The 12,991-nt window shown below is 45.0% G+C and overlaps 1 protein-coding gene across 1 annotated transcript in view; it reads left to right on the top strand.

The window, feature by feature from the left end:
- LOC105474842 (contactin associated protein 2) overlaps positions 1 to 12,991 on the top strand; it is a 2,256,224-nt gene that overhangs the window by 2,095,453 nt on the left and 147,780 nt on the right. The window contains exon 21 of the mRNA XM_011729645.2: positions 8,595 to 8,688. Coding sequence (XP_011727947.2) covers positions 8,595 to 8,688 — 94 coding nt within the window. The remainder of the gene's footprint in view (positions 1 to 8,594; positions 8,689 to 12,991) is intronic.

The raw sequence follows: 12,991 nt of genomic DNA, 5'->3' as shown, positions 1-12,991 counted from the left end.
AGGCTGGGCGCGGTGGCCTACAATACCAGGATGTTGGGAGGTTGAGGGGGCAGGATCACTTGAGCCCAGGAATTTGAGACAAGCCTGGACAACATAGTGAGACCCCATCTCTACTAAAAGTAATTTTAAAAATTAGCCAGGCAGCCAGGTGCAGTGGCTCACACCTGTAATCCCAGCACTTTGGGAGGCTGAGGCAGGCAGATCACAAGCTCAGGAGTTCAAGACCAGCCTGGCCAACATGGTGAAACCCTATCTCTACGAAAAATACAAAAATTATCTGGGCATGGTGGCATGTGCCTGTAATCCCAGCTACTTGGGAGACTGAGGCAGGAGAACTGCTTGAACCGGGACCTGGGAGGCAGAGGTTGCAGTGAGCTGAGATCGCACCATTGCACTCCAGCTTGAGCAACAAGAGCAAAACTCCGTCTCAAAAAAAACAACAAAAAAAAATCCAGGCATGGTGGTATGCACCTGTGGTCCCAGCTACTCGGGAGGCTAAGGTGGAAGGATCACTTGAACCTGAGACGTGGAGTCTGCAGTGAGTTGTGACCACGCCACTGCACTCTAGCCTGGCTGACAGAACGAGACCCTGTCTCAAAAAAAAAAAAGAAAGAAAGAAACTCCTTAGTCATACACCTAAAGCCCATCTCTCTATAATCACTTTATTGGTAATAAAATGATATTTTGAAGAAAAAAGATGATATATTCTAAATTCAATATCGCTGAGCTAATTCCAAGTATTCCCCAAAATTAAGGATTAGGAAAAACGCGAGAAATCCTCGGCCTTTGTCTAGGCCACAGAAAAAGCAGGGTCGGCCTTGAAATTGTGTCCTTCATCTCAGGAGGAGGCCCCACCCCTCCACTGGTCCAGGAAAACCCACGCGGTTTAGGTATTTCTTCTTTAGCTTTTCCACTGCATCCCCAAAGCGTAAGTGGCTGATTAAATCCCTTCAAACTCTGCCAATGCAAACTGTGGCTTAAAAATGGAAATGAATGGAAATTGCAAAATAATACCTGAATAGACATTAAAGCTTTCAGCTCCACGTGTAAGACACAAGGTCCTGCCTGAATCAGTATGCTTCTAATGGCTTAATGGTAAATGTTGAACAAATTAGTGTTCCCTCAAGGTTGTCCTGGGGCACATGGAGTCACAGTCTTTAATTTTAATGAGCCTCTATTACACAATCTCTTATCGCCTCTTAACTGCCAGTGAAATGACCACCAGCTAAATGTACAGCAAAATACAATTCTACAAAATAGCTCACTTGGACCCCAAAGAAATTACCTTGAAATTATTACACTTAACCGTGGCAAATGCACCAGGGTTCATTTGAAAAGAGGTGGCCACCTGGCAATACGAGTGAAATCATATAATATGTCATTTCCTTAGGCTTTTCAGGTTGAGCTTTTCTCGCTATATCTGATTTAATGCATTTTCTCTTTTAAATGTAAATACTTTAAATGTAGCTGATCCTCTCCCTCTCCTAATTGAGGTGACTGGGCTAGTACAGGAGGCTGTGGCCTGCAGCTCACCGTGTTGTCTCTGGAGTCAGAGTGTCAGCCTTGGTACTTACTCTGTGACTGGACACTTTTTTTTCTTTTTTTTTTTTTTTGAGACGGAGTCTCGCTCTGTCGCCCAAGCTGGATCTTGGCTCACTGCAAGCTCCTCCTCCCAGGTTCACGCCATTCTCCTGCCTCAGGCTCCCAAGTAGCTGGCATTACAGGCTCCTGCCACCACGCCCAGCTAATTTTTTGTATTTTTTAGTAGAGACGGGGTTTCACCGTATTGCCAGGATGGTCTCAAACTCCTGACCTTGTGATCCACCCACCTCGGCCTCCCAAAGTGTTGGGACTACAGGTGTGAGACACCACGCCCGGCCATGACTGGACACTTCATAATATCAAAGATGCAAGATCATACCTATCTAATATCTCTATTCAATAAGATAATACATATTAAAAGCCCAGCACAAAGCCTTGTACACAGCAGTTGCTCAATACATATTTCTTCCTTTTTCCTGCTACTGAATCCCACCAGCCAAGACCAGAACTATATCTGCAGTCGGACAAAGTTGGGTTTATCCCTTGTTGCAGCAAGGGCTTAGCAATCTGAGTCAAACAGGAGCTGGAAACCATAGTTGGTTAAAACGGGGTGAAAGAAGCATTAACTGTGGCCAACAGCAACTCTAAGATGTAAGGAAACCCCTGTAGAGTTTCCTAGAGGCCCCCTAGGGCTGAGGGAGCCCGTTCAGGAAGGGACAACCTCAGTGGGTGTCTGACCGTAGTGGAGGCAGAGCTGCTCCTGTCGCCAGTCTCCAGCTGGGCCTGAGAGTTAAGTTCAGATAGGAGAGATTAATGGAGGAAACGCAAGCCGATGTTTACAGGCACGTGAGGGCCTTCGCAGGAACACCAAGATCCAAAAGCAGCCAGGCCTAAGGGCTTATGCAATGGTTGAACAAAAATTACTAATTGTGAAAAAGTAACTAAATATATGGAGAGGCTAAAGACAACGGTTATTTTAACAAGAGCTTTTTAACTGTCAAAACACTTTTTGTTTGTACCGATTTCTCTTGGCCTCAACTCCCCGCCTCCGGAGAGAAGAATGTTCTGTTCTTCCTCGTAGAGGGAGGGCATCTTCCATAGGAAAGTTCCATCTCCTGCTTTCAGGAAGAAAAGGCGAGGTCAGAGTGTCCTTTGTGCATCTGTTGTTTTTCTTTCTTTTTTTGTTTTTGTTTTTTTGAGACGGGGTCTCACTCTCTCACCCAGGCAGGAATGCAGTGGCGCCATCTCGGCTCACTGCAAGCTCCGCCTCCCGGGTTGAAGCCATTCTCCTGCCTCAGCCCCCCAAGTAGCTGGGACCACAGGTGTGTGCCACCATACCCGGCTAATTTTTGTATTTTAGTAGAGAAGGGGTTTCACCACGTTGGCCAAGCTGGCTCGAACTCCTGACCTCAGGTGATCCACTTTGGCCTCCCAAAGTGCTGGGATTATAGGCGTGAGCCACTGCACCCGGCCGCATCTGTTGTTTTTTTAAGTGCCTTTAGCTTAAAATTGTCCCTATCCCAAGCCAGCATATCTGGAGATGGCACGTTCTGAAGCCCTTCAGGACCTTGCTGGAAAATGTGTCTCTGCCTGGCAGAGAGCAGAGGCTCCTCCTGCTTGGCCAAGCTGGAGCTGGTCTGGATTGGCTGGGGGAGCAACAGGCTGGCTGCCCTCTGGAGTGCAGGTGGGGGAGCAGGCAATGGCAGCGGCGGTGGGGGTGTGAGCGAGGGGCTACCAGGGCGGCTCAGACACACGTCCAGAGGTCTGTGGACAGGTTGCCACGGCTGAGACAAGAGGGTCACAGAGGGATCTCTTGCAGGCCTGTGACTCGGACGGGCTTCACCTCATGTCCTCGCACCCTGGGCAGAGCCTCTGCTATTCCCCTCCTCGAGCCTGTGCTGGAAATTGCAGTAAGCCCCTTCCTCTTGCAGTGTCCCTCCAGAGCACACTACTGAGAAAGCTTGACGTTGTGCTCACTTTAACAGCAAAAGGCTTTAAGGAATTCCATTGTTTATCATAGAGCTTATATTGAAGCGTGCATTGGGAGCCAGGAAGCAACAAGTTGATAATTGACGCAAAGAGACCCGTATACCTTAGAGAATGACGGGGTGGCTCTAAGAGTCAGGAAGGGTTTATTTTAGGAATCAGGCTTATGGTGAGGAGGGTTCAAGGAAGCAGGTGTCTCTTATCAATTGGGTGCGCTCAGAAAAGCAGGGCTAATTCAGTTATTGGGCCCCTTAATGCATTTCATCTGGGAGGCAGGAAGAACGGAGAACGCTAACGCTGTTACTGAAGAAATTGCAGGGAGAAACAGATGTTTTGGTTTGGGGTTGTACAAGGTCTTTTTTTTTTTTTTTCCATAAATTTCTTGTATTAGTTTCCCAGTGTTGCTGTAACAAATCGCCACAAACTTAAGGACTTAAAACAACATGCATTTACTATCTCACAGTTCCAGAGGCCAGAAGGGCAGGCAGCGCAAACAGCTGAAGTCAATGAGAAAGGCTGGTGCCTTCTGCAGGCTCTGAGAGGAGCATCTCTTTCCTTGCCTTTTTCAGCTTCTAAGAGTCTCCTGCGTTCCTCGGCCCCTTCCTCACATCACGCCAACTTCTGCTTCCGTTGTCACATCTTCTTTCCACTGTGACCCTCTTGCCTCCCTCCTATAAAGACCCTTGTGGGACCTGACCATGTGGCACAAGAGCATTCTGCAATTTTGTCTGAATGTGGAGATATGGTGGGCGGAATAATGCCTCCAAAAGATAACGTCCTAATTCTCAGGACCTGAGAGCGCGTCACTTTCCCTGGCAAGAGGGGCTTTGCAGATGTGATTAATATAACGGGGGAATTCTGGATTCCCTGGGCGGGTCTCAGGTCCTGGAGAGCCCTGATCCGATGTGGCTGTTCTGAATTATGTTCGGCTGGGGGACAGCACCACCTGGTGGTAACACTCGGCAAAGCAGCCGCCGTCAGCGGCAGAGCCGCTTTTCCTTTAGGGTCCTCTTCACTTTACCCACCTACCCCACCGTCCCACCCATCCCTTCCGGCCACAGCCCGCCGTCTTAGGCACGAGGCAGGCAGGAGCAGGCGAGAGAAGACGTAAGGACGCCTCGCTCGTGGTAAGATCGGAGGCTGATCGGAGAATGCTTTCCTCCATCCCTCCTTTATTAGAGAATTTCCTCAGGCACTGCAGCTTCATCTTTGTGAATGTTCAAGGCTTTCCGGATATCCTCGTCACTTCTCATATTTTCCTAACTGAGCAGGTAATTTGGATTAGAACTGTACATCATGACCCATTTAGGTTCCTGTTCACTGTTTTGAAATTAATGACTTCATCAATGAGTTAAGGCTAGGAGCGTTCATTATGTTTTTTAGAAAAGTCAAAACCAAGCGGGATCACACATACGCAAGATGACAGAATCAACAATCAAAAACCTCTAAGTAGGCTATTGTTGTGTTACAAAACAAAAGCTATAAAAGTGGCCGGGCGTGGTGGCTCACACCTGTAATCCCAACACTTTGGGAGTCCGAGGCGGGCGGAACACGAGGTCAGGAGTTCGAGACCATCCTGGCTAACATTGTGAAACCCCGTCTCTACTAAAAATACAAAAATTAGCCGGGCGTAGTGGCGGCGCCTGTAGTCCCAACTGCTCGGGAGGCTGAGGTAGGAGAATGGCGGGAACCCGGGAGGCGGAGCTTGCAGTGAGCTGAGATCCGGCCACTGCACTCCAGCCCGGGCACCAGAGCGAGAATCCGTCTCAAAAAAATAAAAAATAAAATAAAACGAAAGAAAGGTTTACATAAATAAATGTAAAATTTAGCATTTTGGTTCAAGCCATCAACCACACAGACATAGGAAGAGAATACACTTATAGAGATCAACCAGGAATTTTATTTTACTATAGCTCAGCAAAGATAATATACAATGGCTGCCAAAAAGCCAAGTCCGTCTGGTCTGGACCCGCAGAAACAATTCAGGGAAAGGAAGGTACCTCCACTGTGTGGGTCACACCACACCTGAGGACGGATTTCCCTTTGGTGCTCACGACTTTAAGAGCTGCATTAACAACTGTTAATGCCAATTATCGAGATCCCACCATGTATCCAGCACTGTATTGGGCCTGAGGACACAGAAATATAAAAACCCAAACATGGAAATTTAGCAGATCTTTTAAACTGTGTATCCATAGAATGAAATACTAGTCATCCATGACAAATGATTTTTGTTGTATATTTATTGAGACAGAAGACATTCATAATAGATCGTCAAGTTAAAAAATATACAAAACATAATATGTGTTAGTTGGGTTCCATCCTTTTTTTATTTAAAAAGTTGAAAGAATATACATTAAAAGTTAACATTGATTATCAGTTGGCAGTTTTTTTCTTCAAATCTGTATTATTTTTTCTATAATGAACATATATTACTTGTATCCATTTTTAAAGTTAAGAAAATAGAATTTTGTTGTATATTTATTGACACAGAAAGACATTCATAATATATCGTCAAGTTAAAAAATATACAAAACAATGTGTTACTTGGGTTCTATCCCCTTTTTATTTGAAAAGTTGAAAGAAAATACATTAGAAATTAACATTTATTATCAGCAGTCAGTTTTTTCCGCAAATCTATATTTTTTGTAATGAACATATATTATTTGTATCCATTTTTAAAGTTCTTTAAGAAAATAGAACTTTGTTACAAATTTAGTGTTTTTTTGTTTGTTTGTTTGTTTTGTTTTTGAGACGGAGTCTCGCTCTGTCTCCAGGCTGGAGTGCAGTGGTGCAATCTCGGCTCACTGGAACCTCCACCTCCTGGGTTCAAGCCATTCTCATGCCGCAGTCTCCTGAGTAGATGGAACTATAGGACAGCGCCACCACACCCAGCTAATTTTTGTATTTTTAGTAGAGACGGGGTTTCACCATATTGGCCAGGATGGTCTCAATCTCTTGACCTCATGATCCACCCACCTCAGCCTCCCAAAGTGCTGGGATTACAGGCGTGAGCCACTGCCCAGACCACAAATTTAGTTTTTAAATTGTTAGAAGTATTAGGGGGAGATCACCACCCCCTAAGGCATTGCCAGGTAGGCTATCAACAATGGCATTTTGCATTTAACCGCTTAAAAGAAAGTGAATAGAAGTGCGGTGGCAGTTACCCATGTGGGCCATCAGATGGCACCAAAGCAGCTAGCTAATATTTAAGAGCAGAAACTGAAGAGCTTTTGCTCCAAAGAAACAACTATATGAGATTTTAAATATTTCAGATTATCTGGACGGAATAAGTGTTTTTGTTTGCTTTGAGACAGGGTCTCACTCTGTCACGTAGGCTGGAGCACAGTGGCATGACCACAGCTCACTGCAGCCTTCACCTCCTGGCCTCAAGCTATATCCTCCCACCTCTGCCTCTCGAGTAGCTGGGACTACCGGTGCACACCACCACACCCGGCTACTTCTTAAAATTGTTGGTAGAGATGAGGGTCTCACTATATTGTCCAGGCTGATCTTGTACCCCTGGACTCGAGAGATCCACCCGCTTCAGCCTCCCAAAGTGCTGGGATTACAAGCATGAGCCACCACACCTGGTTTGTTTCATTAATGATGCATTTGATGTTATAGAAAACTTTTCAAAATGATAGCCAAGCATGCAAATGTTTGCTTTAATAGTTTTTGGGGGTGGGGGTGACTTGGATTTTTGTGGCAATACTACTCATGCACAAAAACCTACTGTACCAGTTCTGTGGGCCAAAAAATCTAAAATATTCTTGAGATGTGATGACCCTTTGACTCTTAACCCTGACTGTGCAATGATCCCTAAGTTTCTAGGAAGCAGTTTCAAGATTCTGCTGCAGTCAGTCAATAATGAATGATTATTCATTGTAGTAGCTGGTTCTCAATGTGGTGATGAGATTGGATCACTTGCCTGCCCTCTTTCTTCCCTGCCACTGTCTCCTTCCTCCCAAGAGCACGGCTAGCTTCCAGCGTCTTTGCTCATCTGAAGGACAGTTTTTTGCCTAATCAGGCTGAGTTTGAGCAAGGACTCAGTAGCGTATCTGCTTCTGAGTCTGTGCTGCTGCCTTCAACAAGTTACTGCTTGTTCTGTCTCCTTCCTCTACACAATTGACGTGGTCCCCTTGGGAATGCCCATGTTGGAGAGCAATGCTGTGTTTTCTTATAAGCCACAGCTCTCGTCACGCTGACCTCAGCACGTATTAATCTCACTTCAGAAAAAGGAATTCTTACAAAAGAAAGTTTTCCACAGGTGGGCACAAAAAAGGCCCAGAAGGCTCTAAGAGCTCACGGTTGGAGAAACACACCTAGACTATATGGGTGATAAAAAGACAGCTGAAAATATGAGGCAGGAAAAGTCACTTGGGACACAAAAGACAAGGCCAACGATTCTGACACCACCATTGGCACTTTGTCCACGGGCAGCAGAATCAGAAATGTGAGTCGCTCCCATGGTCACTGTCTGTGCACTGTTCCCAACAGCTGCATTTCTCTCTCTCTGCTGCCAACTCACCGAACCACCCCTGCCTGTGGCAGGAGAAATCATTCTCATTGGGATAAGTGAGAAAACCATGACTGTTTACCCTACTTGACCCTCAGCGTTTGAGTGTGTGTGTGTGTGTGTGTGTGTGTGTGTGTGTGTGTGTGTGTGATCGTATCACAAAATAAAATGCTTCAGCAAAACTTCATTGCTGTAGATGTGGCATATTCTATATCAGAGACACTGGAGATTGGGTCAAGCAGACTTTACTCCATTAAAATGAGCCTGGATCTTAATCCTGTAGGTAAATCATCCACAGAAAATGTACGTCACCTGGAAAGCTGTTCATAAGGATCTTCACTTACCATGCTCAGATTTTTTCAAAGAACCCCAGCAAAGAAAGAGATGGATTTCCCTTTTCTCGGGCTGGTGTTTTAGAGTCAGGGCTGATGAAATAAGATATCAGAAAACCAGGGTTCAAAGAGTGACGTCATCCCCACAGGGAAGATTTGGTTCCACACAGGGTAGTGACGTCCTTCTAAAAGTGTCTCTTGTTTTCTTCCTGCAGCTCGATCATTATCCTTCTATGAGTTACCATCTGCCAAGTTCATCCGACACCCTCTTCAATTCTCCCAAGTCGCTCTTTCTGGGAAAAGTTATAGGTAAGAATGTGGTTCATTCGGTATAAATGTGTGTGAAGAATAACTTTGTTTGGGTAACATGAATTTGGATTTTAAATTTCTCTCACTGGGGCCAGTCGTGAATATCTTCTCTGTACAGGAAAGTTACATGGTTGTTCTCGGTGTTGCACAAGAGAAACGTCAGCAAATCATCTTTGGGGGAAATTGCTCATGTAACTCATTCTAAAGTTAATTCGCCTTTGAAATGTGTTGTGGTTAGGCTGGGCATGGTGGGTCACGCCTGTAATCCCAGCACTTTGGGAGGGTAAGGCGGGTGGATCACTTGAGGTCAGGAGTTCGAGACCAGCCTGGCCAACATGGCAAAACCCCATCTCTACTGAAAATACAAAACTTAGCCGTGCGTGGTGGCGGGCACTTGTAATCCCAGCTACTTAGGAGACTGAGGCAGGAGAATCGCTTGAACCGCGGAGGTGGAGGTTGTAGTGAGTCAAGATCACGCTACTGAACTCTAGCCTGGGCAACAGAGCGAGACTCCATCTCAAAAAAAAATAAAAAACTTGGCCGGGCACGGGGGCTCAAGCCTGTAATCCCAGCACTTTGGGAGGCCGAGACGGGCGGATCACGAGGTCAGGAGATTAAGACCATCCTGGCTAACACGGTGAAACCCTGTCTCTACTAAAAAAAAATACAAAAAACTAGCTGGGCGAGGTGGCGGGCGCCTGTAGTCCCAGCTACTCGGGAGGCTGAGGCAGGAGAATGGCGTGAACCCGGGAGGCGGAGCTTGCAGTGAGCTGAGATCCGGCCACTGCACTCCAGCCTGGGCGACAGAGCGAGACTCCGTCTCAAAAAATAAAAAATAAAAAATAAAAAAATAAAAAACTTGTGATTGGTCATGGGGGCTTCTAAATCAACAATGGTAATGGAACCAGTGTTGTTTGGCGCGTGGCATAAACTACAACCCAAGTGAAGGCAAGTCTGCTCCAGGCTTCTCTATGTAGAATTTGGTTTATTACAAACCTTTACCTACTAGCAGTATGTAACTTAACGTTTCTTTTGTCAAAGCGTATCAACATGATTCTATCTTCCTCTCGTAAGAAAGTGCCTTGATATTATATGCAGATGAGAAGGCCAATAAGGAACGTAACAGTGTGACAGAACACCCTTCCCCCCGTGCGATTGTGAATTCCAGAATCTCCTTGTCCTTCTCTTCACTAGAGGAGATTAGCACTGTGCAAAGCTAAAAGTGTACCATGAACCACAGATACGTGAAGGTTACACCCTAAATTTTTAAACTATCGATATGATTGGTGACGTATTTTTATATATTTAATGTGAAGTCAATGCATTTTGTTAATATGAGGCTGTGTACTGTGAACCGCATTGAAAACAGTAAGATGGTGGTGATGTACAGGTGGGAGGGAGGTCACTCGGCAGCCAGTGGGTAGAAGTGATCAGAATAGTATTAATGGTAAAAATGCTCACTTAAAAACATGGGGCAGGGGTCACAAAATGAGGAGTGAGCAGGAGACTGAACCTGTAATAAAAATAATAGACTGGGCGTGGTGGCTCACGCCTGTAATCCCAGCACTTTGGGAGGTGGAGGCGGGCGGATCACAAGGTCAGGAGATCGAGACCATCCTGGCTAACGTGGTGAAACCCCATCTCTACTAAAAATACAAAAAATTAGCCAGGCGTGGCACCTGTAGTCCCAGCTACTTGGGAGGCTGAGGCAGGAAAATGGCTTGAACTCAGGAGGCAGAGGTTGCAATGAGCCGAGATCATGCCACTGCACCCCAGCCTGGGCGACAGAGCGAGACTCTGTCTCAATAATAATAATAATAATAATAATAATAATAATAATGTGCACTTATATGAGATTTACTGTAGGCCAGGCTCCATTTTAAGCACTTTATAGATATTAGCCCATTCAATCTTCATCACAATTGTATGAGGTAGTTGAGATTATGATCTCCACTTGTTAGATGAGAAAACAGAACCATGAAGAGATTAAATAACCTGGCCACCTGGCTAATCAGTGGCAGAATGAAAATTTGAACTCTGGCAATCAGATACCAAGGGAGCTCTTCCCTGTGCTGTGATCCCTGTGGCAGTTAATCTAGAATGCAAAGAGAAAGACAGAGAGGACTACTTGGGCAGGTGGTAAGTGCTGAGGTTGACCAGTTGAGGGATAAAGTCTATATCTTGTGCCAGAAAGTGGTCAAGAGCAAAAAGGATTCCTGGGTTTAGAATCAGAAACACGCCAGTCCGGTTGGTGACAGAGGCTTCCAGAAGACGGGGAAAGCAGGCGTGTGCATGAAGCCCAAGACCACACACTCGGTGAACAAGACACTGGGGAGTGGCGAGTGATAAATCAAAGGGTGGAAGTGGAAAACAAATGAAGGCTAAGATATATTGATCATTGGGCCTTAGATATTGTACAATATGAAAGATAATTAAACAGCTTCTGCTTAATCCTTTGCATCCTGAAAACAGCACTCAGGCACAGTCAGCTTTGGATTACCTCACCCTGATGTCTTTATCCAAATTTTCTCCAACGTTTTCTGTAGTTGCTGGATTTTTACAGATCTTATCACCACTTTTATTGTCTGTGAACCAGAAGAGACTTTGTGACATTACATGTTACATGTGTAAACATAAGAAACTAATGTCACAACAATCGAATGAAATGAGATCCCTCATTATGAACCTCATTTTGTGGATGAGAAAACTGAAGCAGAAGAAGGTCAGTTTGACAAAAGTTAATCAACTAATATTGGCAAAGTAGAGTTTGGAAGTGAGGTCTCTCTGAAGAGAGTCCAGACTCTTAAGTACATCAGACAAACAAAATTCATGGTCCAGCTCCAGCAGAGGGATGTATTTGAAAGTTGAGTGATGCCATCAGTTAGCAACGAAAAGTGGCTGTTTAGTGGAGTAGGGCCTTGGTATTCATAAGTCATGCATCTGAGATTTTGGTGAGTACCTGCTTTCCACCAGAGGTGCTCCCACGGTTCAGTCAAGAATGCTTTAAAATGTGAAGTGCTCCTTCAGAACCATATGATTCCATCAAAACAAACTCTACGCTATGATACAGTGATGTTCCTAAAGATACTGCACTGTGATATTCCTAAAGTAACATCAGCTATAAACATACCTGGAAAAAAATAGACTTTTTATTACTTTGTGGAACCTACAAAGTCAAATTTTGATGGGAATGTTGGATGATTTCGAGGTTCTGTCACTATGAGTAATAGTCTCTGGTTCGTCTGTTTTTCAGGTCGTGTAACTAGATTCACATTTCAGCACAATTCCAATATACTGTATGAGGCATGGACCTTCAGGGTCATGAACAAATAACATCATAAAGACCACATTTTCTACAGCTAAGAATGTACCGTGACATCAATCTGTGCAAAGCTAAAAGTGTACCATGATTCTCAGGTACATGAAGGTTACACCGGGAATCTTTTGTACACGCAAGGAAAATGTTGCTGCATACACAAACTGGGTAACTGTGCATGTGGCAGCGAGTTACAGAAAGTACACATAAACACCGGTAAGGAGGTCCACAATTCCAAGATGGAAGTGGTGTCAGGCATGTGAGTAGTTAGGGCTCCAGTCATGGGTCCTTGGTCTCATCCCTATAAGCCATGACCTCCTTGCAGACCAAGATAGCATCTCCAATTCCACTGTATACTAACAAGGAGCAAGTGCTCAGTAAATATTTGTTGAATTAATAAAGAGTAAAAGGGGAACAAAACAGAAAGAATATCATTGTAGGCCGGGCGCGGTGACTCACGCCTGTAATCCCAGCACTTTGGGAGGCTGAGGCAGGCGGATCACGAGGTCAGGAGATCGAGACCATCCTGGCTAACATGGTGAAACCCCGTCTCTACTAAAAATACAAAAAAATTAACTGGGCGTGGTGGAGGGCACCTGTAGTCCCAGCTACTCAGGAGACTGAGGCAGGAGAATGGCATGAACCCGGAGGCAGAGCTTGCAGTGAGCCGAGACTGCACCACTGCACTCCAGCCTAGGCAACAGAGTGAGATTCCGTCTCAAAAAAATGAAATGAAATGAAATATAAAAAAAGAATATCAGAATATCATTGTAGACATATACTGCAGGGTGAAAGGATATGGATGATCATCCTAACAGAATCGGTAAGATTAGCACAGAGGTGAGAGCTACAATCCTCACATGTCTCATAGGCTAAAAGTAGGCACCTGACAATCATGGAGTAGAAAGAATGTGGACTATAGAATCAGGCAGAGCTGGTTAGACTGAAATCCAGTTCTACCTCTGTTAGCATTGAAATCTTGACCAT

This window comes from Macaca nemestrina, chromosome 4, assembly GCF_043159975.1.
Source record: "Macaca nemestrina isolate mMacNem1 chromosome 4, mMacNem.hap1, whole genome shotgun sequence".
NCBI classification, from domain to species: domain Eukaryota; kingdom Metazoa; phylum Chordata; class Mammalia; order Primates; family Cercopithecidae; genus Macaca; species Macaca nemestrina.
This window is presented reverse-complemented; position numbering and strand designations above follow the sequence as displayed.